We start from the raw sequence: 24,663 nt of genomic DNA on the forward strand, positions 1-24,663 counted from the left end.
GCAGCGATGTTTTTGCGCTGGTACCGTAAGGAAGTCAGCTGTTGATGTAAAACCGTGTTTTTGGGACGTGGGGTGTGTTATTCGGCTGTTATCTTCAAATTGAGGGTATAATTCATTTTTTGACTTACATCCGTGACCGTGATCTTGACAAGAACATTTTTGTGGCTCATACAATCATGTATAACTTCTATTTATAACTTTCCGCGCTAATATTATTGATAAAATAGTTCTTGTGGGAAGATTGGAAAATAGGGAAACAAAAGACTAAGGCAAGATATTAATTATTGATGCTCTTTCAATAAAAGTGCTCGAACTTATCTTTTTGTACAGCATTCCACTACGAACATATCCGATTTCATTTCTTCATAAGAAGGTTTCAGCCGGAAACCGACAGATTTCCTTCTTGATTCCTCTGCTGTTAGTCGCACGCATTTTTCAATGGCTTTGTCGTATTCCTAAGGGTCCAATTGGTAGAAAAAGAGTCCTGCAGCACGGTTCTCAGACAACAATTTACCAAGGTCAAAAAACGTCGTTGGTGTGGTACATCGACGTGATTTTGCGGGAAGAATCGATTGAGCGCAGTCCCAATACGCTGCGAGCAACGGATAAAAAGTCACAGTCAAAAAACCAGAATCTGAGTTTTTGCCTTTTTCAGCTGGTGCTCTTTGCGTCGTTATTTTTCTGCTATTGGTCCGACGCACTCTCTGCTGCGTTTTCTGAGTTCCTGGGGGTCCAATTAGTCGGAAGAGGTTCATACAAATCGTATCTGAGACCAAAAATTTTTCGTCCAAAAAATAAGTAAGGCTAACCCCTTTGTATTTTTGACGAAAATTTTCGCGATTTTGAAAAGTACTGGAATAAATTCTTTGGTGCACCATATCGACGTAATTTTGCAAGAGGAATCGATTGGGCGTAGTCCCGAAACGTTGCGAGCAACGGATGAAAAGTTACAGCCATAAAACCAGAATCTAAGTTTTCGCCACTTTGAGCTGGTGCTTTTCCGTCGTCATTTTTCTGCTGTTGGTCCGGCGCACTTTCTGCTGCGTTTTCTGAGTTCTTGGGGGTCCAATTAGTCAGAAAAGGTTCATACAAATCGAATCTGAGACCAAAAATTTTTCGTCCAAAAAATAAGTAAGGCTAACCCCTTTGTATTTTTGACGAAAATTTTCGTGATTTTGAAAAGTACTGGAATAAATTCTTTGGTGCACCATATCGACGTAATTTTGCAAGAGTAATCGATTGGGCATAGTCCCAATACACTGCGAGCGATGAATAAAAAGTTACAGCCAAATAACCTGAACCTAAATTTTCGCCATTTTTCAGCTTGTACTCCTTCCGTCGTTATTTCTCTGCTGTTGGTCCGACGCACTTTCTGCTGCGTTTTCTGAGTTCCTGGGGGTCCAATTAGTCAGAAAAGGTTCATACAAATCGAATCTGAGACCAAAAATTTTTCGTCCAAAAAATAAGTAAGGCTAACACCCCTTTGTATTTTTGACGAAAATTTTCGCGATTTTGAAAAGTGCTAGAATAAATTCTTTGGTGCACCATATCGACGTAATTTTGCAAGAGTAATCGATTGGGCATAGTCCCAATACACTGCGAGCGATGAATAAAAAGTTACAGCCAAATAACCTGAACCTAAATTTTCGCCATTTATCAGCTTGTACTCCTTCCGTCGTTATTTCTCTGCTGTTGGTTCGACGCACTTTCTGCTGCGTTTTCTGAGTTCCTGGGGGTCCACTTAGTCAGAAAAGGTTCATACGAATCGAATCTGAGACCAAAAATTTTTCGTCCAAAAAATAAGTAAGGCTAACCCCTTTGTATTTTTGAAGAAAATTTTCGCGATTTTGAAAAGTGCTGGAATAAATTCTTTGGTGCACTATAATAACGTAATTTTGCAAGAGGAATCGATTGGGCGTAGTCCCGAAACGTTGCGAGCAACGGATGAAAAGTTACAGCCATAAAACCAGAATCTGAGTTTTCGCCACTTTGAGCTGGTGCTTTTCCGTCGTCATTTTTCTGCTGTTGGTCCGGCGCACTTTCTGCTGCGTTTTCTGAGTTCCTGGGGGTCCAATTAGTCAGAAAAGGTTCATACAAATCGAATCTGAGACCAAAAATTTTTCGTCCAAAAAATAAGTAAGGCTAACCCCTTTGTATTTTTGACGAAAATTTTCGCGATTTTGAAAAGTGCTGGAATAAATTCTTTGGTGCACTATAATAACGTAATTTTGCAAGAGGAATCGATTGGGCGTAGTCCCGAAACGTTGCGAGCAACGGATGAAAAGTTACAGCCATAAAACCAGAATCTGAGTTTTCGCCACTTTGAGCTGGTGCTTTTCCGTCGTCATTTTTCTGCCGTTGGTCCGGCGCACTTTCTGCTGCGTTTTCTGAGTTCCTGGGGGTCCAATTAGTCAGAAAAGGTTCATACAAATCGAATCTGAGACCAAAAATTTTTCGTCCAAAAAATAAGTAAGGCTAACCCCTTTGTATTTTTGACGAAAATTTTCGCGATTTTGAAAAGTGCTGGAATAAATTCTTTGGTGCACTATAATAACGTAATTTTGCAAGAGGAATCGATTGGGCGTAGTCCCGAAACGTTGCGAGCAACGGATGAAAAGTTACAGCCATAAAACCAGAATCTGAGTTTTCGCCACTTTGAGCTGGTGCTTTTCCGTCGTCATTTTTCTGCTGTTGGTCCGGCGCACTTTCTGCTGCGTTTTCTGAGTTCCTGGGGGTCCAATTAGTCAGAAAAGGTTCATACAAATCGAATCTGAGACCAAAAATTTTTCGTCCAAAAAATAAGTAAGGCTAACCCCTTTGTATTTTTGACGAAAATTTTCGTGATTTTGAAAAGTACTGGAATAAATTCTTTGGTGCACCATATCGACGTAATTTTGCAAGAGTAATCGATTGGGCATAGTCCCAATACACTGCGAGCGATGAATAAAAAGTTACAGCCAAATAACCTGAACCTAAATTTTCGCCATTTTTCAGCTTGTACTCCTTCCGTCGTTATTTCTCTGCTGTTGGTCCGACGCACTTTCTGCTGCGTTTTCTGAGTTCCTGGGGGTCCACTTAGTCAGAAAAGGTTCATACGAATCGAATCTGAGACCAAAAATTTTTCGTCCAAAAAATAAGTAAGGCTAACCCCTTTGTATTTTTGACGAAAATTTTCGCGATTTTGAAAAGTACTGGAATAAATTCTTTGGTGCACCATATCGACGTAATTTTGCAAGAGTAATCGATTGGGCATAGTCCCAATACACTGCGAGCGATGAATAAAAAGTTACAGCCAAATAACCTGAACCTAAATTTTCGCCATTTTTCAGCTTGTACTCCTTCCGTCGTTATTTCTCTGCTGTTGGTCCGACGCACTTTCTGCTGCGTTTTCTGAGTTCCTGGGGGTCCACTTAGTCAGAAAAGGTTCATACGAATCGAATCTGAGACCAAAAATTTTTCGTCCAAAAAATAAGTAAGGCTAACCCCTTTGTATTTTTGACGAAAATTTTCGCGATTTTGAAAAGTACTGGAATAAATTCTTTGGTGCACCATATCGACGTAATTTTGCAAGAGTAATCGATTGGGCATAGTCCCAATACACTGCGAGCGATGAATAAAAAGTTACAGCCAAATAACCTGAACCTAAATTTTCGCCATTTTTCAGCTTGTACTCCTTCCGTCGTTATTTCTCTGCTGTTGGTTCGACGCACTTTCTGCTGCGTTTTCTGAGTTCCTGGGGGTCCACTTAGTCAGAAAAGGTTCATACGAATCGAATCTGAGACCAAAAATTTTTCGTCCAAAAAATAAGTAAGGCTAACCCCTTTGTATTTTTGACGAAAATTTTCGTGATTTTGAAAAGTACTGGAATAAATTCTTTGGTGCACCATATCGACGTAATTTTGCAAGAGTAATCGATTGGGCATAGTCCCAATACACTGCGAGCGATGAATAAAAAGTTACAGCCAAATAACCTGAACCTAAATTTTCGCCATTTTTCAGCTTGTACTCCTTCCGTCGTTATTTCTCTGCTGTTGGTCCGACGCACTTTCTGCTGCGTTTTCTGAGTTCCTGGGGGTCCAATTAGTCAGAAAAGGTTCATACAAATCGAATCTGAGACCAAAAATTTTTCGTCCAAAAAATAAGTAAGGCTAACCCCTTTGTATTTTTGACGAAAATTTTCGCGATTTTGAAAAGTGCTGGAATAAATTCTTTGGTGCACTATAATAACGTAATTTTGCAAGAGGAATTGATTGGGCGTAGTCCCGAAACGTTGCGAGCAACGGATGAAAAGTTACAGCCATAAAACCAGAATCTGAGTTTTCGCCACTTTGAGCTGGTGCTTTTCCGTCGTCATTTTTCTGCTGTTGGTCCGGCGCACTTTCTGCTGCGTTTTCTGAGTTCCTGGGGGTCCAATTAGTCAGAAAAGGTTCATACAAATCGAATCTGAGACCAAAAATTTTTCGTCCAAAAAATAAGTAAGGCTAACCCCTTTGTATTTTTGACGAAAATTTTCGTGATTTTGAAAAGTACTGGAATAAATTCTTTGGTGCACCATATCGACGTAATTTTGCAAGAGTAATCGATTGGGCATAGTCCCAATACACTGCGAGCGATGAATAAAAAGTTACAGCCAAATAACCTGAACCTAAATTTTCGCCATTTTTCAGCTTGTACTCCTTCCGTCGTTATTTCTCTGCTGTTGGTCCGACGCACTTTCTGCTGCGTTTTCTGAGTTCCTGGGGGTCCACTTAGTCAGAAAAGGTTCATACGAATCGAATCTGAGACCAAAAATTTTTCGTCCAAAAAATAAGTAAGGCTAACCCCTTTGTATTTTTGACGAAAATTTTCGCGATTTTGAAAAGTACTGGAATAAATTCTTTGGTGCACCATATCGACGTAATTTTGCAAGAGTAATCGATTGGGCATAGTCCCAATACACTGCGAGCGATGAATAAAAAGTTACAGCCAAATAACCTGAACCTAAATTTTCGCCATTTTTCAGCTTGTACTCCTTCCGTCGTTATTTCTCTGCTGTTGGTTCGACGCACTTTCTGCTGCGTTTTCTGAGTTCCTGGGGGTCCACTTAGTCAGAAAAGGTTCATACGAATCGAATCTGAGACCAAAAATTTTTCGTCCAAAAAATAAGTAAGGCTAACCCCTTTGTATTTTTGACGAAAATTTTCGTGATTTTGAAAAGTACTGGAATAAATTCTTTGGTGCACCATATCGACGTAATTTTGCAAGAGTAATCGATTGGGCATAGTCCCAATACACTGCGAGCGATGAATAAAAAGTTACAGCCAAATAACCTGAACCTAAATTTTCGCCATTTTTCAGCTTGTACTCCTTCCGTCGTTATTTCTCTGCTGTTGGTCCGACGCACTTTCTGCTGCGTTTTCTGAGTTCCTGGGGGTCCAATTAGTCAGAAAAGGTTCATACAAATTGAATCTGAGACCAAAAATTTTTCGTCCAAAAAATAAGTAAGGCTAACCCCTTTGTATTTTTGACGAAAATTTTCGCGATTTTGAAAAGTGCTGGAATAAATTCTTTGGTGCACTATAATAACGTAATTTTGCAAGAGGAATCGATTGGGCGTAGTCCCGAAACGTTGCGAGCAACGGATGAAAAGTTACAGCCATAAAACCAGAATCTGAGTTTTCGCCACTTTGAGCTGGTGCTTTTCCGTCGTCATTTTTCTGCTGTTGGTCCGGCGCACTTTCTGCTGCGTTTTCTGAGTTCCTGGGGGTCCAATTAGTCAGAAAAGGTTCATACAAATCGAATCTGAGACCAAAAATTTTTCGTCCAAAAAATAAGTAAGGCTAACCCCTTTGTATTTTTGACGAAAATTTTCGTGATTTTGAAAAGTACTGGAATAAATTCTTTGGTGCACCATATCGACGTAATTTTGCAAGAGTAATCGATTGGGCATAGTCCCAATACACTGCGAGCGATGAATAAAAAGTTACAGCCAAATAACCTGAACCTAAATTTTCGCCATTTTTCAGCTTGTACTCCTTCCGTCGTTATTTCTCTGCTGTTGGTCCGACGCACTTTCTGCTGCGTTTTCTGAGTTCCTGGGGGTCCACTTAGTCAGAAAAGGTTCATACGAATCGAATCTGAGACCAAAAATTTTTCGTCCAAAAAATAAGTAAGGCTAACCCCTTTGTATTTTTGACGAAAATTTTCGCGATTTTGAAAAGTACTGGAATAAATTCTTTGGTGCACCATATCGACGTAATTTTGCAAGAGTAATCGATTGGGCATAGTCCCAATACACTGCGAGCGATGAATAAAAAGTTACAGCCAAATAACCTGAACCTAAATTTTCGCCATTTATCAGCTTGTACTCCTTCCGTCGTTATTTCTCTGCTGTTGGTTCGACGCACTTTCTGCTGCGTTTTCTGAGTTCCTGGGGGTCCACTTAGTCAGAAAAGGTTCATACGAATCGAATCTGAGACCAAAAATTTTTCGTCCAAAAAATAAGTAAGGCTAACCCCTTTGTATTTTTGACGAAAATTTTCGCGATTTTGAAAAGTGCTGGAATAAATTCTTTGGTGCACTATAATAACGTAATTTTGCAAGAGGAATCGATTGGGCGTAGTCCCGAAACGTTGCGAGCAACGGATGAAAAGTTACAGCCATAAAACCAGAATCTGAGTTTTCGCCACTTTGAGCTGGTGCTTTTCCGTCGTCATTTTTCTGCTGTTGGTCCGGCGCACTTTCTGCTGCGTTTTCTGAGTTCCTGGGGGTCCAATTAGTCAGAAAAGGTTCATACAAATCGAATCTGAGACCAAAAATTTTTCGTCCAAAAAATAAGTAAGGCTAACCCCTTTGTATTTTTGACGAAAATTTTCGCGATTTTGAAAAGTGCTGGAATAAATTCTTTGGTGCACTATAATAACGTAATTTTGCAAGAGGAATCGATTGGGCGTAGTCCCGAAACGTTGCGAGCAACGGATGAAAAGTTACAGCCATAAAACCAGAATCTGAGTTTTCGCCACTTTGAGCTGGTGCTTTTCCGTCGTCATTTTTCTGCTGTTGGTCCGGCGCACTTTCTGCTGCGTTTTCTGAGTTCCTGGGGGTCCAATTAGTCAGAAAAGGTTCATACAAATCGAATCTGAGACCAAAAATTTTTCGTCCAAAAAATAAGTAAGGCTAACCCCTTTGTATTTTTGACGAAAATTTTCGTGATTTTGAAAAGTACTGGAATAAATTCTTTGGTGCACCATATCGACGTAATTTTGCAAGAGTAATCGATTGGGCATAGTCCCAATACACTGCGAGCGATGAATAAAAAGTTACAGCCAAATAACCTGAACCTAAATTTTCGCCATTTTTCAGCTTGTACTCCTTCCGTCGTTATTTCTCTGCTGTTGGTCCGACGCACTTTCTGCTGCGTTTTCTGAGTTCCTGGGGGTCCACTTAGTCAGAAAAGGTTCATACGAATCGAATCTGAGACCAAAAATTTTTCGTCCAAAAAATAAGTAAGGCTAACCCCTTTGTATTTTTGACGAAAATTTTCGCGATTTTGAAAAGTACTGGAATAAATTCTTTGGTGCACCATATCGACGTAATTTTGCAAGAGTAATCGATTGGGCATAGTCCCAATACACTGCGAGCGATGAATAAAAAGTTACAGCCAAATAACCTGAACCTAAATTTTCGCCATTTTTCAGCTTGTACTCCTTCCGTCGTTATTTCTCTGCTGTTGGTTCGACGCACTTTCTGCTGCGTTTTCTGAGTTCCTGGGGGTCCACTTAGTCAGAAAAGGTTCATACGAATCGAATCTGAGACCAAAAATTTTTCGTCCAAAAAATAAGTAAGGCTAACCCCTTTGTATTTTTGACGAAAATTTTCGTGATTTTGAAAAGTACTGGAATAAATTCTTTGGTGCACCATATCGACGTAATTTTGCAAGAGTAATCGATTGGGCATAGTCCCAATACACTGCGAGCGATGAATAAAAAGTTACAGCCAAATAACCTGAACCTAAATTTTCGCCATTTTTCAGCTTGTACTCCTTCCGTCGTTATTTCTCTGCTGTTGGTCCGACGCACTTTCTGCTGCGTTTTCTGAGTTCCTGGGGGTCCAATTAGTCAGAAAAGGTTCATACAAATCGAATCTGAGACCAAAAATTTTTCGTCCAAAAAATAAGTAAGGCTAACCCCTTTGTATTTTTGACGAAAATTTTCGCGATTTTGAAAAGTGCTGGAATAAATTCTTTGGTGCACTATAATAACGTAATTTTGCAAGAGGAATCGATTGGGCGTAGTCCCGAAACGTTGCGAGCAACGGATGAAAAGTTACAGCCATAAAACCAGAATCTGAGTTTTCGCCACTTTGAGCTGGTGCTTTTCCGTCGTCATTTTTCTGCTGTTGGTCCGGCGCACTTTCTGCTGCGTTTTCTGAGTTCCTGGGGGTCCAATTAGTCAGAAAAGGTTCATACAAATCGAATCTGAGACCAAAAATTTTTCGTCCAAAAAATAAGTAAGGCTAACCCCTTTGTATTTTTGACGAAAATTTTCGCGATTTTGAAAAGTGCTGGAATAAATTCTTTGGTGCACTATAATAACGTAATTTTGCAAGAGGAATCGATTGGGCGTAGTCCCGAAACGTTGCGAGCAACGGATGAAAAGTTACAGCCATAAAACCAGAATCTGAGTTTTCGCCACTTTGAGCTGGTGCTTTTCCGTCGTCATTTTTCTGCTGTTGGTCCGGCGCACTTTCTGCTGCGTTTTCTGAGTTCCTGGGGGTCCAATTAGTCAGAAAAGGTTCATACAAATCGAATCTGACACTAAAATAAGTAAAGCCAACCCTTGAAAGTATAGATATGTCACAACTAAACACATTGCAATCGGTTAAACCGAGCTTAGAGTTACTAATTTCCTAGCTTAGCCAGGATTATTGTGAGATCAAGAATGCCGAAATCTTTTTGAAGCTTGATATTCATCCTAAAGTAGGCTCGATGAGCGCTATTGATGCATTTGCTCTGATAAATGATGCAAATGCCACTGTACTCTGCGTCTAGTTTTATCAGATTATTCCATGATTTAATAAATGCAATTCGTTTGACGAATTTTACAAATAGGTCTGTTTCGTCTAACGCTATATCTTTTTCCGGTATTTTAGTTGTTGCTTAGTAAGACCGCCCCTAATCTTCAGCACGCCAGTACCCAGTGATTCCTTATTTTGGAAAACCCTGTTGACGGTATCGGCTGAAGGAAGCATTACTTTCAGAATTTTGGTTTCGAATTGATAAATGAGTTCTCTGTTGATAATCAAGGTTAAACGTTAAGTCATCGAACAGTTTTAGAACCTCGTTCAAGTCCCTTCCGTAAGCATTCTAGTGCAGTGATCTTGAACTCAATATGATGCAAGCGCTTTTTGACCATTCTTATTTATTTTATATTTTGATTTTTTAAATATCTTTATTATTTTGACTATACATTCAAATCAAAAGTGATTACAGTGTATGCAATATGTCTGAAATATAATCAGGACTTATCAATGTGATATGCAAATGAATAAATATAGAACTGGGTCAATGAATAAGTTACATGGCACTATTTCATTGACATTCGACGTCAATAATCGATTATCGTTGATTTTTGGTAAGCCTCATCCCAGAATCGGACACGTTCGTGATTAGGATTCATCTGAAGTCTGGTATCACGTCCAGAAATGTTTAAGAAGTTGAATTCGTCTAGAGTTACGGGCTTCCAAGTCAAGGGATCCTCGTTCGGTGTCGGATTCCTGGTACAGACAGATAACGATTATCATGATATGAATTACGCTGAGAGGGGCCAAAGTAAACAAAATAAGTAATTACTGTATTCGGTTTAGATCATAACGATTAGATCTGCGTGATAAAATTACGTAAAGATAACAGCTAGGAACGCACTTACCCATACTTAGCGAAGTTCGTCCAGAGTCTGATCATTGTGTTGATCACGTGCTCATCGTCTGAACCAGCCACCGGTTTTCTCCAGAACAAAATTCTCTGATAAAACAAGTATCCAAGATCGTCACCGTGGGACGCACCTGTTGACATGAATAAAAATAGTTTTCTTGTGTATTTCCGACCATTGTTTTATCGCTCAATGTTATATAATAAAGCTGATCTACCAACCTGGAAGATGTTCTATCCACAGCATGAACTTAACGAGGTTCAGCTTCCCGGTGTACTCGAAAACGTAGTAATAAATGGGCGCCTGGCTATGACGGAGCAGAAGTTTCACTACCAAGTTGGTTCCTGCTATGAAAGTTATATCCGAGTGAAGCTGCGAGGAGAAATAACGAAGTACCAATCAACCGTAATGAAGATCCGCAGCGAATATAAGATAACGATCCATCAACGACTTTTCAATTTACTGAGGGATTCATTTCTACAAGTGAGCTTTCTAAGGAAGTTATTGTGCACTTACGTTTACGAAATCGTCGATCTTGTCGGGGTGGACTGGTTTGTCTTTGAAATAAAACTTGCGAATGGAGGTAGCCAGCTCGTTTCGCAGCACCTCATTCTTGATATCCTGTGGGACGTATCGCTCCGTGTCCTCAAGAGCCATTTTTCTTATCTCCGGTTTCGCTATCGCTGAAACGTGTGATCACCTCTGTCAATATCTGCGCACAGTTCCCTGACGGTAACCCTCAGATTGTTACCTTTCGTAAAGAAGTAGCCTTCGTGACTGTTGTAGCCAGTGATGAACGGAACTTTGTTGAAGTTGCCAGATTTCAGTAAATTCAGAGGTGAATCGGGCATGAAGACCTCCTCGGACTTGACACCCTTTTCAACGGTCGGCACGAAAAGGAAAGCCTTCCGTATCCTGACCTCCTAAAAAAAAATTTCATTTCATCAATCATCCGTCGAAGAAAAAATTGGAGTTTCAATGACTGTAACACGAAATAATGACCTCCGGAGTTTTCAGCAGCTGCTGAGCCTTGACGATGTCCGAGTAGGGCGCACTCCTCAAAAAATCGACAGCCCGTCTCGTGTCCTGGTCGAGATTTTTTGCCCCCAAATATTCGGCGAGTCGTATCGTAACCGCGGCCCCGTCATTGGTGTGGGCCCAGTTATTCAGAGACGATCCACTCTGGCCGATAGCGCGTGAGAAGAGGCCTAAAAGCAGGTCGGATTTGGTACCAAAGTGCTTCGATATTGCCAAACTTGAAGGTATGAATCAAGTATACCGGCCGACATCGGGGACAGGATGTGATAATGGACACAGGCGCTTCCCGCGCTCTCCCCGAATATGGTGACTTTCTCAGGGTCCCCGCCAAATCTTGCAATGTTCCGCTTTACCCAGCGGAGTGCCGCAGCCTGGTCCTTGAGTCCAGTGTTGCCGGGGGCATCGTCGTCCCCGGAAGAAAGGAACCCTGGAGTGGATTATGAAAAATTATCGCATTTGATGAAGGATAGTAACTCTCGTTGCTCGGGGTACGAAATACGGACCGAGTGCGCCAAGGCGATAGTTCACTGTGACAAGGATAACGCCGGTTCCCATGAAATAGTCCGGACCGTAAATCTCGTCATTGGCGGAACCTTGCTCGAAACCTCCGCCATGGATCCAGAACATAACGGAGAGGCGTTCGGATCCCAAAGACGGGGTGTAGACGTTGATGAAGAGGCAGTCCTCGTCACCCCGTAAAATGGGCAACGCTACGTCGAGTTGCGGACATATGCTGCCATGCGAAACCGCATCTCGGACTCCCGACCACGCAGTTTCCTCTTGTGGAGCCTGTTTGGAAAGTGTGGTAAGCTATACGAGTGTTCGCAGATTTTGGTAAACAATGCGGAGCAGGGAGACATTTTCGAGATTAAATTATGAGATTTGAGACATTGAAAATGTCAGTGACAACAGCCGCGGGAGTTGAGGAAAAATTCTCCGTTCTGTTTTATCACGCTTTAAATCTGACCAAGGGGCAACTCGAAGGATTTTGGCGAGGTATCCTTGCACCATGGTTGCTTACATATTAGGCGTTTTTTGGCGAGCCGTTGGTACAGGTACCAAAGTGAACCGAAGTATAGTTTACGTGATATAGTATACGTTTACACACAATATCGTTCTGGTACAGCTTGGTTCTTATACTAGTCGATCGCCAAAAAATGCCTATTATATGGAAATAAAATGTGTAAATATGTAAAACGTCGACGCTTTCATTTGTTTGTTTGCCGATTGACAACCACTGAGGTATCAGCGATTCAAACGGATACTCATGCGACGCTCAGTGCCGTTATTACCCGGACTCACTGCTATAATATATGTGTATAGAGGTGGTATAGAGATATACTATAAGTGTCTATAAGTTAGAGAGTCACTGCGGATAATTCGAATATTTCGAGGTCATTTCGTAACCGGTTGACCACACGCTATGTCTGCACGAGTGATACGGTTCGTTCGCATACTATAATCAGCAGCGATGATATTTCTGAGCTTGTAAGTTATCTGACGATACTTAACAGCGAGTTACATCGATCATATACCAAATAATTATCATCGTGATAAGCATAATGAAATCGCACATTATTTCTGAACTCCACTGACATCGAAGATGCTCGCGTGTATTTTCACCTGCATAAATCGAGTGTCACTTTCGTGTTAATAACCAGTGCCAGTGTGCTCACTGACCTTGAACCTGAGCTTCCCCAGCGGTGGTTGTGCGTAGGGTATTCCCTTGAAACTGAAGAATGGAACGCCGCGCCAGGTGGTGGTTTTGAATCCGCGAATCACACCTTTGTCCATGGTCACGTGAACGTAGTCGTAGGTGAAATAGTAGTTATAACCTAGACCCAGAAACAGCGCGGCAAGCGCGATCACGTAGCCGATCTTTCCCATGACACCACGGTGACGACTGTCTAACCGATTTAGCTGCTTCAACTTGGCAGCGATCATGGCGCGAGATAGTTTCCTCTGCCCCCTCAAAGCGAATCCGTTTCTTCATTCTATAAGCTTATCGCAGATCACGTGCTGGGACATTAATTATCGTACATGCACAAATAATAGCTTGATAGACGAGAACTTGTGCAGAAATCATGCGATGTCAGCTATTCTTATAAAACATGATGCTGAAGCTAACGGCCATAGTAAGTAGCCAAACGTGTTAAACTTTGTGATAATAGAAAAATGCAGTTCAGTTTTACCCTCATAATGCTATAAAAGTATTGGAGATTCAAGGTAATTCACAAAATTTTGATTATCGGTCTTCACTGTACCTGATTCTTTTCAACGGTAGAACGTTTGGCTGCTAGTTTCAGCCTTGATATAAAACGGGGCAGTATCGTTCTGATATTGATTTACCGATATAAGGGTCCTATAATGGTAGTTCAAGTCGGCTCGACACTGATTCAGTATCGGAAGTGGTAATAACGGTTAAGGATTGGCGTCCTATAATGGCCCAACGTTGGTTGTGGATTGGTGATCCTAACAACGGTTGAGAATTGGCGTACACTGGCGATCCAAAGTTGGTTCTGTATCGGTAACCCAAGCAATAATCGAGTGTCGGATTATTCTATCTGACCAAAGTTGGTTCTGTATCGGCACCCCAAGCAATAGTCGAGTCTCGGCTTACTATATCTGACCAACGTTGGTTTTGCATTGCCACCCAAGCAATAATCGAGTCTCGACTTAAAGCATAATCATCCGCACGAAGATATTAATCGGATGGATGGCCATTCTTACCGAGTGTACAAGGTTGAGTTTGGACTGATTGTTCTTTATTGGTACAAAAATTAACCATAGAGAGGATACTACTGTGATCGTATCTTTCACTAATTGCGAATGTATTTGGTGGAAATGCATTTTGCAAATTGCAATCTTAGATTTTATGGGATTCTGCTGAACTTTGACACTGCAAAAAGTCACGGCTTTGATGCGGTTCATTTGTCGTAAAGCCTCGCCCAGAATGTTGCACGCCCAGAGTCCGGATTCACGGTAGTATTTGTACTCCACCTGAATACATTCTAAAAATTGAACTCATTTAGGGTCCGGGCTTCCAACTAACCGTGTCTCTTGCAGGAGTTGGATTCATAACGGAGAAAGGATGGTAAGAGGGGAAATTATACATTGAGTAGATAAAATCGCCGGTCGTCATACTCGTATTTAACAAAATTTTTCCAGAGGCGGGTGATAGTCTTGAAAATAACGTATTCATCCTCCCAACCAACCAGTGAAGTTCTCCAGAACACTAGTTCATTATGAAAAAAATATTAAAGTTTGGCGCTGCAATCCACACCTGCGTTTTACGCAAACATACAGGGTCATTTATTCGATCTAAACAACCACGAATCTCTACCCATTTCCACATTAACATATCACTCATGTTTGGCTACGAATAAATTACCCTGTATAAATTTGTATACAATTAGGTATTTTTAGGAAAGCTGAGTTCAGTAAAGGTGTAAATTTGTGCGTGAATTTGATAAGTTCTTGCCGTAACAATGACCATCCATATTCAGTAGCGATTCGCTGTGGCTAATGTCTCGGAAAAATAGTCTTCACAATAACTGTTAAACTCACCTGATGACATGAGCAGTATTGGCAGCACTGAAGATGGCACCTGTCATCGTACAGGGGACGTAATTTTATCGTATTCGGGTGAAAATTATAGCATTTTTGGATTATATTAAAATGTATAATATTTCAAATGTCATTATCGTAACCGGATATTGCACCCAATACTCAATTTTCTTTTTTTTCATGGTGTTCCCTCATATCGGTAACCTACATGACGCAAAAACTTTCATATTCAAACGTTCTTTTGAAATGAAAGTAGATCCAACTTCAATTTATTAGTTGCTTATAATCATGAATATTAAAATGACAACAAATATATATCGTAGATTATCTATCGTCGTTTGTCTCTTTTTGATGCATAAATGTATACGTATATATTCTTATGCATTAGCGATTTGAGTACACCATAAGTATAATCTTGAAATAAAAAAAAAAAAACGTCAACAGAGTGTAGGATCTGCTGAGGTCTTTACCAGCCGAATATATTTCGCGAGCACGCGTAGAGATGTAAATTTTAACTAAAGGACCCCGCAGAATCCTTATGGACATTTGCTCCCCGTCAAATTAGCTGGATTTCCAGTATATTGTATTATTATAGTACATATCATCCCAATTAAAAGCTCATGAATACAAGTCCCAAAAATCAGTAGTTTCCGAGACATAGGCTTCGGTAAGGGGGTGTATGGATTGCTGGCATCTGTGGATTATGCGACTTTTACGAATTAGAAAGCTTCAAGGGAGACTTGAAATTGAATATATCATTCAAAAACTGCACAACCGAGTCACAGAGACTCCGCACACGTGCGAAAAATAGGACAAGTCGATTATTTCAAGAGTCGGATGGTCTCGTTCTTCACGCGAAATCTAACGAATTGCAGCTCCTTCTAGTAAACCAGCGAGTTCATCGATGGAATCAACGCATTGTCGGAATAAGTTGATAAGTTTGTTGAACTTCAAATGAAAGATTTGTAAAAAATGGCAAATAGTTTTTTCAGTGCACGATCTTTCATTGGTTGAAAAATGATTCTCCGGTTGGTCTGCTCTCCCCAGAGTTAGGGAACAGCATGGATCGCGGGACCGTTAACTCAAACCCAGCGAGCCCATGCCGAACGATTGCCCTGAGCATGACGTTGAAAATCATAACTACCAGCAGTAAATCTCGTAGCTAGAATTCGATTTTAATGATCCGCCTCGGGAGCTGTGATAATCTAAAAAATCAAATGATGCGTGATTAGTCTTTGAAATAGAATGCGTAGATTGATTTCCTTGGACAGTTCGATAGTCACTGCATCGTCAGCTTTTATTTCGTTATGTTTGAACTGCAAAATCAAATCTGGATCATAGAGCCAATCTTGTCATCCAAATTTATTGTCTTTCAAATTCCCTGCTTTACATGATCAATGAAAAATCTTCAATTCGAAAGGTACGCATGGAGAACCAAATCTTGTGGTGGTTAATTTTTCCGCCATTACGTAATCCATTCCTCGTAAACGCCATCTAAGTGAGAAACACGTATGTACAGTCTCATACACAGTACATATGTCAGCATTGATGTAACCAAGCTGACCATTGCTGGTTCAATTCAGGCAATAATAAGAATACCTTTCCCCTGGGGATATGCGAATCAGCCATGACCCTTTCTCAACATGTACGCTAAAGTGGAGGTGCGCTTATCGATTGATTCTTGAGCGCAAACTCCGTAGTATCGTTCTACAGATATCTCTCAGTCCCTGCTCAAACACGGCGATGGAAAGAATGGGATTGTTAAAAAAGGTATCACAGCCGTCGAGGCCCGTAAGCCACGATTCGAATTCTGTACCTACATTTCTTCTTTCTTCCAGAGAATGGTATATCCGGTGCAATTAGAGCTAAACAGAATGTCGTCCGATAAACCAAGTATAGGATCCTGGTGCGACGGTGATCACAGCCTGCTCTGTAGCCCGAACAACTCAAGCGAGCGGTTGCTATCGGGTATAATGTACAATACAACCTTATGATGCTGTAACATTTCAATTCAGTCTTCTCTCCAAAAGCGAGTGGCCGGCGATTCGAAAGCCTTAGAGAATAAGGCGACCATCGAAAAATGACTTGATCACAGTTACAGATGGACCCAGAGTAGCGGATCCCGATCCGTTGACGGGCCTCGAGGAGTTGGAAAAGCTTTACGAGAAAGTTCCTCGCCTCACCAAAGACAGTGAGGAAGAGAGGAGCAATTATCGCGGGATTTGCGAGTCTGGGAGCAACGCTTACATGTCGGTAACTCAATTTATAGTCTAGTCGATGACATCCCGGGTTTGATTTTAGATCCATATTTTTGCTCCAGTCTTCACTCGAACGGTCAGCTGTTCATCCAAGAAAGAATGCAGCATCTTGTTCGCGCGTTCACCGAACGAGCCCAGCGAATTCGTCGACGTCTCGATTTCCCGCCAACACCTTCGACCGCCAGCAGCGAACAAGGTGAGCTGGGCAAGGTGAGAAATATCCTAAAAGAAGCTTGGCAGTATGATTTGTAGATTTTTAAACTCCCGGCTAACGCGTTAATTCGATGCTTATATACAGGGGACAACTGCAACTGCGCGAACGCGACGCAGGTTGGAATATCAACGGCAATTCAGGACGACACCGTCTGGTCGAATACAGACGATCAGCCTCGGAGTTTGTGGTGGCGTTTTAAAAACATCGATTGGAACAAAACTATAGATCCGCAAAGTATAAAATTGAAACCCATTTTTTCACCCGAAATATCGACGTTGATCTTCTTGCTATCTCTTTCGATAGGTTACACTTATATTTACTGGTTGCTGAGCGTCACACTGTGTTTCACTTATAACTGCTGCGTTATTCCGTTGCGGAGCACGTTTCCATATCAAAATACGAAGAACACTGTGATCTGGCTCATTTGCGACTATGTCGCTGACCTCTTCTACCTGGTTGACATTGTCGTGGTCAGACCGCGCGTGATGTTCTTGGAGGACGGTTTCTGGGTAAAAGATCCAAGGCTTACGAGGAAAAACTATATGAGAAAATGGCAATTCAAGGTCTGTAGCCACCAAGATACAATCCGTCTTAGTACTTCATCGCACGCATGATTGAACTGGTTGATTTAAACGCTCTGTTCCAATAATGCAGATGGACATTCTGTCGCTGCTGCCCCTCGACGTTTTGTATTTCGCTTACGGATACTGTCAGGCCCTTCTTAGGATCCCTAGATTCTTGAAGGTAAGATAAGGATTAGCAGAATTCCTCGCCTCCAAAGTTCAAGTCGATCAGATCCGAAGAATTCTTTAGCAAATCCCCGAATAATTTCAGATACAGACATTCTGGGAATTATACAACTGTATGGACAGCGTACTGTCGAATCCTCACGTTGTCCGCATTGCGCGCACTTTATCCTACATGCTTTACCTCATCCATATCAACGCCTGTGCCTATTACGCTTTTTCGGCTTGGGAGGGCCTCGGTAGCAACGGTTGGGTATTCAACGGCGTTGGAAACGCGTGAGTTCCATTCCACTGTAGCTGGTTATCACCTTTTATAATCAAACGAAACTAAAAAATTTAAAAAAAAAACTACCAGATACATTAGGTGCTTCTACTTCGCGACCAAGACAGCAACGTCTATCGGCAAGAACCCAAAACCAGAGAACGAGTACGAGTACATGTTCATGACTGCAAGCTGGTTGATGGGAGTATTCGTCTTCGCTTTACTAATCGGCCAGGTATAATCACGAGACCAGAGGTCAGGGAGCACTGGAAACTTGTTGATACGACTAAAGCACGTTCACTTCCGCAGATTCGCGACATAATAACAACGGCGACTTACTCCAGAACCGAGTACCGAAAGCTGGTCGACGAAACTCTGGAATACATGCGTCGGTTGAACTTGCCCCGGGAGCTTCAAGAGCGGGTGAAACTCTGGTTCACGTTCACTTGGGAACAGCAGCATACTCTTGGTTAGTGAATGTTTTTATAATATGTTTTCAAAGCTCATTGTAACGTAGTGTCAACCAATACCTCCGTGCTGCTTCAAGATGAAGGCAGGATACTGGATTCACTGCCAATAAAGATGAAGACCGACGTGGCGATAAACGTCCACATTCAGACCCTCAGCAAGGTCCAGTTGTTTCATGACTGTGACGAAGCATTGCTGAGAGAACTCGTCCTGAAGTTACGCCCGGTGATATATCTTCCCGGTGACACAATCTGTCGAAAGGTGGTGGATCATCATAAACTTGAGCATTTATCGCTTAATTCATGAAACGTTCATGTTACAAATGCTCATCTGCTTTTTCAGGGAGAAGTTGGAAAGGAGATGTACATTGTAAAGACCGGGCAAGTCCAGGTGATCGGAGGCCCTACCGGCGACGAGGTCCTCGCAACATTGACGGAAGGCTCGGTATTCGGAGAAATAAGCTTGTTGGCCCTAAACGGTGGCAACAGGAGAACGGCGGACGTCCGATCCCACGGTTTTTCGAACCTTTTCGTCCTGAGCAAGTCAGACCTTAACGAAGCTATCCTACACTATCCTGACGCCCAAGAAATTCTCAAGAAAAAAGCGAGGTGCGAATCTTATATTTAGGGAATACTATTCTCAGACCTCTCGTTCTCACTGACTTCTTCTCTGTAATGCTTGCTCGACACCATCAGGTCCCTGATGCGAAAGAACGCCGCACGGGAAAGACCTCTAACGGACTGCGAGTCGGAGGTGATAAAGCTGGCGAAAGATCCTCCGCTGGAAATGCCACGGCTGATAAAAACTGTCCTCCAGGTATGAGCACGCAGTACGGTTGCGACGATCTGCAGGTGATTTATCCAACCTCTGATCTCGTTTCAGGTCGTTTCGGAGGAGTCGATGACGGCTAGACTCCTGAAGTACGGCTCCCAGCGGAGGATGCAGCGTTACGGCGACAAGAAGAGAGAAGCAGGAGCGGTGGGCTCGAGCCTCTTCATTCCAGCGTATCTGCAGGTGGTCTCGGTGAGAATAAGCGACGAGGTACTGTTAGTGTCAGTATTTTTATCTTACACTTGTGGGTTTCATTTTAGGCGAGCGACGAACTGGCGAGAAAGTCAACCGCAAAGCCGACCCGGGCACCACGGATCATGCCAATTACACGATCGAACGCTATTGCAACGTGTTTGAAGAAGAATGTCAACGTGAACAATAACACTAGCCTATTTTGTCACGAAAGACGTGTCAAGAAAACCACCTCCGAACCCTGCCTCGGACTCAGAGATGTCAACACTTTTCAGTGCATGGTTGTTGTCCACAGAGAGATGCACTGACGAAATAAAGGTTGACCGACCATTTATCTGTTCACAAGAGGTTCAAGACCGGAGTAATTTTTATAGCATCATAGTGCCATTTGTTAGGACTGAGCATTTATTTTTAGATATAATATTTGTATTAAATGTGATCGAGTGTGCAACGTTATGTCTATTTTTACTACTGTAACGGGACCATCGTAAAAATCAGTGAATAAAATTTTGAATGAATAGAAAGTTTCTTACGCGTTGTCACACTGTCGAAAATACATTGAGGCTAAATTTTCGAAGGCTAATCGGCACTGGCAATGGAATATCCAGTGTACTGTAAGTAAAACTTTCTTCCCTTGCACTCGATTGTCTTGGGTGAGTTACTAATAGAGTAACAACTCACGCTGAATGATTACGTGGTTCTTCGTTCCGAGGAAAATGCAGGCAAGTACTTCAGACTTTCGTTTCCCCCGAAACATCGGTAGTGTTATGGAACATTTGTTTTCTAATCCAATATAATGCGCAACATTTATTTATGCATCTAAATATTCTAAATACCTACATATGTGTAAAAATTGTCCTCCTCGTACATTGCTAAAGACTTTTATATATAACATCAAATGATTCGGATAGGAAGTTAAAATGATTGGTCTCGTGACGGTTCTTAGTTTTTTCAAACTAACATCAGAAGTCATTTTGCATCTATGCGAAAATGGGTTTGTAGACTTTGAAGTTCTGCTGATTCAAACACTGGCGTATTTTCGTCCAGTATATTTGAAAATTACAAGTATAAATCATTGAAAATCTCTGCCCGGAACTACTGATCGGTTGGACTATATAAAAACGTGCAAGAATGAAAATAGTTAATCCTGATGAAAGAAGCAACGTTGATAATAATTAGCAAGGGTGTTGTGATTTGTTCATATACTCCAGTCAATATAGAGACAAAAATAATGTAAAATAATGTAAAGGCAATAGTTGCTCGTAAATTCATTTTTTGACAAATGTTTTGAATGAAAAAAAGGAGCAAAGTTCACCCCCAAATTTTTCACGCTAAGCCCTAAATTTGACTATATCATTGTTTAACGGTAAAATAACTTGTATAATTGAATAACTGAAAGAGTTGAAAGAATTTAGCCGTGAAAGTGGGTACCCAGGGATTTTTGAGATCTTTAGTTATGAATCTAACATCAGATTTTGGAAATTCTAGATGGCAAGTCCAATGTGAAGGTGAAAAGTTTGAAAAATTTATTCAATTTCAAAAACGCTGAGAACGGTCATTTTAGATCTCTTATGAGAAATTCAAAGTCTAATTATTAGATTAAGAATTTCTTCTCTGCATGCACGATGTAAGGAGACTGTAGTGTGTAGATGTTATGTTTACCCTTTTTGAATCCTTTGCTTCCGATGAGAAGCCCGTAAGACGGCAATGCCGTCTAATAAATGAGATGCTGGTGTGCAAATCATTAATCTACGAGAGAATTTTTGTTGAAATATGTAAATTTGACAAACTGGTGAATTTGAAAAATTAACGACGGAGCCAGGAATCGAACCTGGTATCTAGAGATGCTTTACCGGAGACTTACTCCACTAGACCACCTAGCCGCCCTAACTCTGTTGTCGTTAATTTCTCTCTAATTATTAGAATTGAAAATGGGGGATTCAGGTAGTTGACTTAATTTTTTTTAATTTATCATTGAAATTCCATTCAAAAAAATGCATAAACCAGAAATAATTTAAATTTAGATAAGCGTGAAGAAAAATAAGACCCTTAATAAACTCAAACGTTATAAAATTATAACGTTTAAATTTATAAAGACATTAAATAAAGTTAGTTTAAAAATTGTTCTAGAAAGTTGTCATAAGAAAAGAAAAATATTGGACAAAATCGCCTGTTTCTAACGATTATTGTGAAGATTATGAGCTGTTGTTTTTCCGAGTATAGCCATTATCTACACTATAATGTGTACAAATTTCATTCAAATCGGTTCAGCTGCTTCTGAGACAAAAGATATTTTCTGACTTTTCGTTTTTCTCGATTTATTAAAAACCAAAATAGATAGAGATCTGAAGCTTGCAGGTTCAACGTATCTCATTAGTACCAACATACTCTCAAAAGGTGATCCAGGTTTCCGTCTGGGGACGATTCACTACGGTTATCGGTCTATGCCCTTTGGTAAGAGCATTCTTGAAACATGCATGTGTCTAAAAATGAAAAAAAAACGAAAAAAAAGATTTTGACCGTGGTGTGGTGCCTCAACAAATTATAGATGTATCAATTTTGATGTTAGGAATTTGTGACGCATATTTGTTTTGTATAGAAAAACCTGTTCTATCGAATGGCATTAACAATTTAGAAAAAAAAATGTTAAACAAATGAAGCGTCAAGATTTTTCTGCGTAGACTTATCAAATACGTATTTCAGGGGCATGAAAAAAAAATTTGAGTACAACTTCATCACGAGCATCAATTTCCGAAGTGGAATTCTCACTTAATTGGACTAATAATTCCACTCGCGTTCCATTCATTCAATTATTAATCCATTCGATGCTAAAGTTCAAGACAAATTAGAAATATCTCTCATATCATAGTGTGGAAATTATCGCTTAAGGGTAAAGATAACAGCACGGATGCATAATCGAAAAAGTGAAAGTACAGAGACACCAGTGATGAAGGTCACTGAAATTTCAAGAAAATCCACGTACTCCATCACCCCTTGGGGCAAAGAGGGAGTAATTAGTGGCAACTGGTCTATCGTTTCGTATATAAATAGGTCGATACCGAGACATTCAATAGTACGTGATCAATATCATCAGGAAGCATGACTGTCCCAGCTGCGTTTAAGGTAAATTGAATTTCATGTAGATATTTCGAAACGAATCGCGGTTGATAAACAGATTTGTTTCTCTTCCAGCTTCTCCTTCTCGCTGGTCTCCTTGCCGGAGTCTTCGCCCAGGATTTCGAGGACAACGCGGCACAGTCGTCGAAAGAGGATGTAGCCGAGTCCGAGCGGGGTGAGGCTGAGGCAAGGCTGTTCCACAAGCAGGCCGAAAATGCCGTATACAATTTCACTACCATCCTCGTCGACAGTATAATGGATGTGACCCAGGGAAGGATAGAAGTCAGGGAGGGTGTACGCGTTGAGGGAAAATACTGGTACAGCAATGGGGTCGAGAAGCGAACGGTCGTCTACGTTTCTGACGAAAACGGATACAGAGTAATCTCGTAAGTCTGTTGCAATCATCGTTTGGTTCTAGTCGACCAAGATTATAACCTGACGCATTCTGCGGTACATTAGCGCACCCAAAGTCAGCTGCGCTGTAGAGTCAACTGTTGACTTCAAGCATACTTTCGATTAGATGGTATCGGTTGACCGGTGATGTCCAATTTCACCAAAGTCTGGTACTTGTACGATGATCGCATTGTTTTATAAAAACTTTTTTCTTGCAGGGATACGACCGAGCTTCTTGCCGAGAAACCTAATTTCGACGCTAACGGACGGATCTCTGTCCACACGAATATTGCCGGTCAAGACTTCTCATACACCATTAGCGCGGACGATATCGCCCGCTATAAAGAGGACGCCGAAAGAAAAGCCCGAGTTTAAGGATACCGGTAATTGCCTCTTGACGAATCTTAGTTCATCACGGTTGTTCAATAAAATACTGCACCAATACTAATAACCTAATTGCGAGCTTCTTACAAGTACCTTTCCTTCGGCGTCACCACCAACTTTTCCGCAAATCCGTAATGCACGTCGACGCGATTGTCCCGAAAACAGTGGGATGGGGTTTCTGGTATGGCGTGACGACAGACATTCGTCTTGGGCTTAATAATAAGCCGTTGCAGACCGCGAACCCTGTACACGTAACATTGTTCAATACCAATATCAGAGAATCCGGAACACGCAAGGGGGGCCCTCGTTCATTCATTCGTCTATCGATTAATAATTATATGGAAATATTAGCCGGTATCTCGATGTAATACTCGAGAATATACCCCAGTATTGTTCCTTGCATCGGTCGTCCAAGTCTGGCTTCTGGGTCTGTCCGGAGTCTGTGGAATAATTCAACTTGTCGCAACTGCAGCAGCATCGAAAAAACCAGGGTAAGAAGAACGTTGAAGAGTACCGCTGTCGTGAAAACCCTCCGACGAAGAGTATCATGCCATGCTTCTCAATCCGTGCATCGATGAATTCGCATTAAGACTACACAGACCGGTTGATCAAAGGTGATGAACGTCGATGAGCCTTTGCTCTAAGGGTTAGGGGAAACAAGCCTCAGGGATTGATAGGCCCCGTGGCCGTCGGGGCTATTAGTTAATTGCCGAGTTAAGTACAGGGTTGCCGTAGCTATAACTACAGCCTTGGTCATATCAGACACGCTAACAATGAGCGAACTCAAGCTTGCGCATTCCGGGCATGATTCCTCCCCTTCCTTACCTTAAACTTTAGAGTTTGTCAGACAGCAGTGCGCGCGTAATTACCTCGATGATCGTCGCATGCCGCGCGGTTGACAAAATTCCTTGCAGAAAGATAGTGTAATACACTAAGTTACTGCACTATGCAACGGTAGCAATAAACAGTATGGCAATTGTCGCATAAATAGGCTGTGCAGGGACGCGATCTTATATCCACGGTTATCGGGGGGAACCGGGGTGCCCCAGTAATTTGACGTCTAATTATTTGTCCTTTCGATCCGTCAGTCACCTCGTCGAGATCCCAATCGACCAAGTCAGCCGGCGGATAATTGTCGGGCACAGGTATAACCGCGTGGCAGACACGCTAAGTGAACCCGAGCTTGCGCGCTCCCGGCATAAGATCGGATCAGCGAGCTATTGTTTCTCCAGGCGAACCGAATCCCTGACCTTATTGCCTTCTCTTATCCCGCTCAGAGTACAGC

General features: G+C 41.5%; 3 protein-coding genes across 9 annotated transcripts; 2 read left to right on the forward strand and 1 right to left on the reverse strand.

The window, feature by feature from the left end:
* Window positions 1-9,412: 9,412 nt before the first annotated feature.
* LOC124219209 (esterase E4-like) lies at window positions 9,413-12,905 on the reverse strand. The gene is made up of 9 exons (XM_046626482.2): window positions 12,627-12,905; window positions 11,450-11,735; window positions 11,188-11,373; window positions 10,911-11,116; window positions 10,660-10,831; window positions 10,425-10,591; window positions 10,130-10,280; window positions 9,906-10,041; window positions 9,413-9,753 (listed from the first exon to the last, which is right to left on the reverse strand). The coding sequence occupies exons 1-9, from the start codon at window positions 12,888-12,890 to the stop codon at window positions 9,585-9,587; spliced, it is 1,737 nt and encodes a 578-aa protein (XP_046482438.1). The 5' UTR covers window positions 12,891-12,905; the 3' UTR covers window positions 9,413-9,584.
* Window positions 12,906-16,132: 3,227 nt separating this feature from the next.
* Window positions 16,133-20,006, forward strand: LOC124219208 (Cyclic nucleotide-gated ion channel subunit B). Of its 7 annotated transcripts, XM_046626477.2 has the most exons (15): window positions 16,134-16,283; window positions 16,352-16,481; window positions 16,609-16,762; window positions 16,834-16,967; window positions 17,070-17,219; window positions 17,289-17,548; window positions 17,640-17,729; window positions 17,820-18,007; window positions 18,087-18,228; window positions 18,303-18,462; window positions 18,511-18,722; window positions 18,804-19,069; window positions 19,157-19,277; window positions 19,344-19,484; window positions 19,553-20,006. In XM_046626477.2, the coding sequence occupies exons 1-15, from the start codon at window positions 16,257-16,259 to the stop codon at window positions 19,790-19,792; spliced, it is 2,415 nt and encodes an 804-aa protein (XP_046482433.1). In that variant the 5' UTR covers window positions 16,134-16,256; the 3' UTR covers window positions 19,793-20,006. The 7 variants fall into 7 exon arrangements, with proteins under 7 accessions (XP_046482430.1, XP_046482431.1, XP_046482433.1 ...); XM_046626474.1 differs by having other exon boundaries at window positions 16,133-16,283; window positions 17,070-17,548; XM_046626475.1 differs by having other exon boundaries at window positions 16,133-16,283; window positions 16,615-16,762; window positions 17,070-17,548.
* A 2,536-nt stretch (window positions 20,007-22,542) lies between these two features.
* On the forward strand, window positions 22,543-23,427 carry LOC124219584 (uncharacterized). The gene is made up of 3 exons (XM_046627320.2): window positions 22,543-22,607; window positions 22,677-22,987; window positions 23,213-23,427. The coding sequence occupies exons 1-3, from the start codon at window positions 22,584-22,586 to the stop codon at window positions 23,367-23,369; spliced, it is 492 nt and encodes a 163-aa protein (XP_046483276.1). The 5' UTR covers window positions 22,543-22,583; the 3' UTR covers window positions 23,370-23,427.
* The last annotated feature ends 1,236 nt before the right edge of the window (window positions 23,428-24,663 follow it).

This window comes from Neodiprion pinetum, chromosome 5, assembly GCF_021155775.2.
Source record: "Neodiprion pinetum isolate iyNeoPine1 chromosome 5, iyNeoPine1.2, whole genome shotgun sequence".
Lineage (NCBI taxonomy): Eukaryota > Metazoa > Arthropoda > Insecta > Hymenoptera > Diprionidae > Neodiprion > Neodiprion pinetum.

What these genes read in the sequence shown, in the direction of transcription:
- LOC124219584 (XM_046627320.2), top strand. Translation starts at nt 22,584, where the DNA reads ATGACTGTCCCAGCTGCGTTTAAG. An exon ending in CTGTCCCAGCTGCGTTTAAG is followed by an intron (nt 22,608 to 22,676) that starts GTAAATTGAATT and finishes TTTCTCTTCCAG; the next exon opens with CTTCTCCTTCTCGCTGGTCT. An exon ending in AACGGATACAGAGTAATCTC is followed by an intron (nt 22,988 to 23,212) that starts GTAAGTCTGTTG and finishes TTTTTCTTGCAG; the next exon opens with GGATACGACCGAGCTTCTTG.
- LOC124219208 (XM_046626474.1), top strand. Translation starts at nt 16,257, where the DNA reads ATGGAAAGAATGGGATTGTTAAAAAAG. An exon ending in AAGCGAGCGGTTGCTATCGG is followed by an intron (nt 16,482 to 16,608) that starts GTATAATGTACA and finishes ACTTGATCACAG; the next exon opens with TTACAGATGGACCCAGAGTA. An exon ending in TGATAAAAACTGTCCTCCAG is followed by an intron (nt 19,278 to 19,343) that starts GTATGAGCACGC and finishes ATCTCGTTTCAG; the next exon opens with GTCGTTTCGGAGGAGTCGAT.
- LOC124219209 (XM_046626482.2), bottom strand. Translation starts at nt 12,890, where the DNA reads ATGATCGCTGCCAAGTTGAAGCAGCTAAATCGGTTAGACAGTCGTCAC. An exon ending in AGATCGACGATTTCGTAAAC is followed by an intron (nt 10,281 to 10,424) that starts GTAAGTGCACAA and finishes TTCTCCTCGCAG; the next exon opens with CTTCACTCGGATATAACTTT. An exon ending in GTGGATAGAACATCTTCCAG is followed by an intron (nt 10,042 to 10,129) that starts GTTGGTAGATCA and finishes TCATGTCAACAG; the next exon opens with GTGCGTCCCACGGTGACGAT.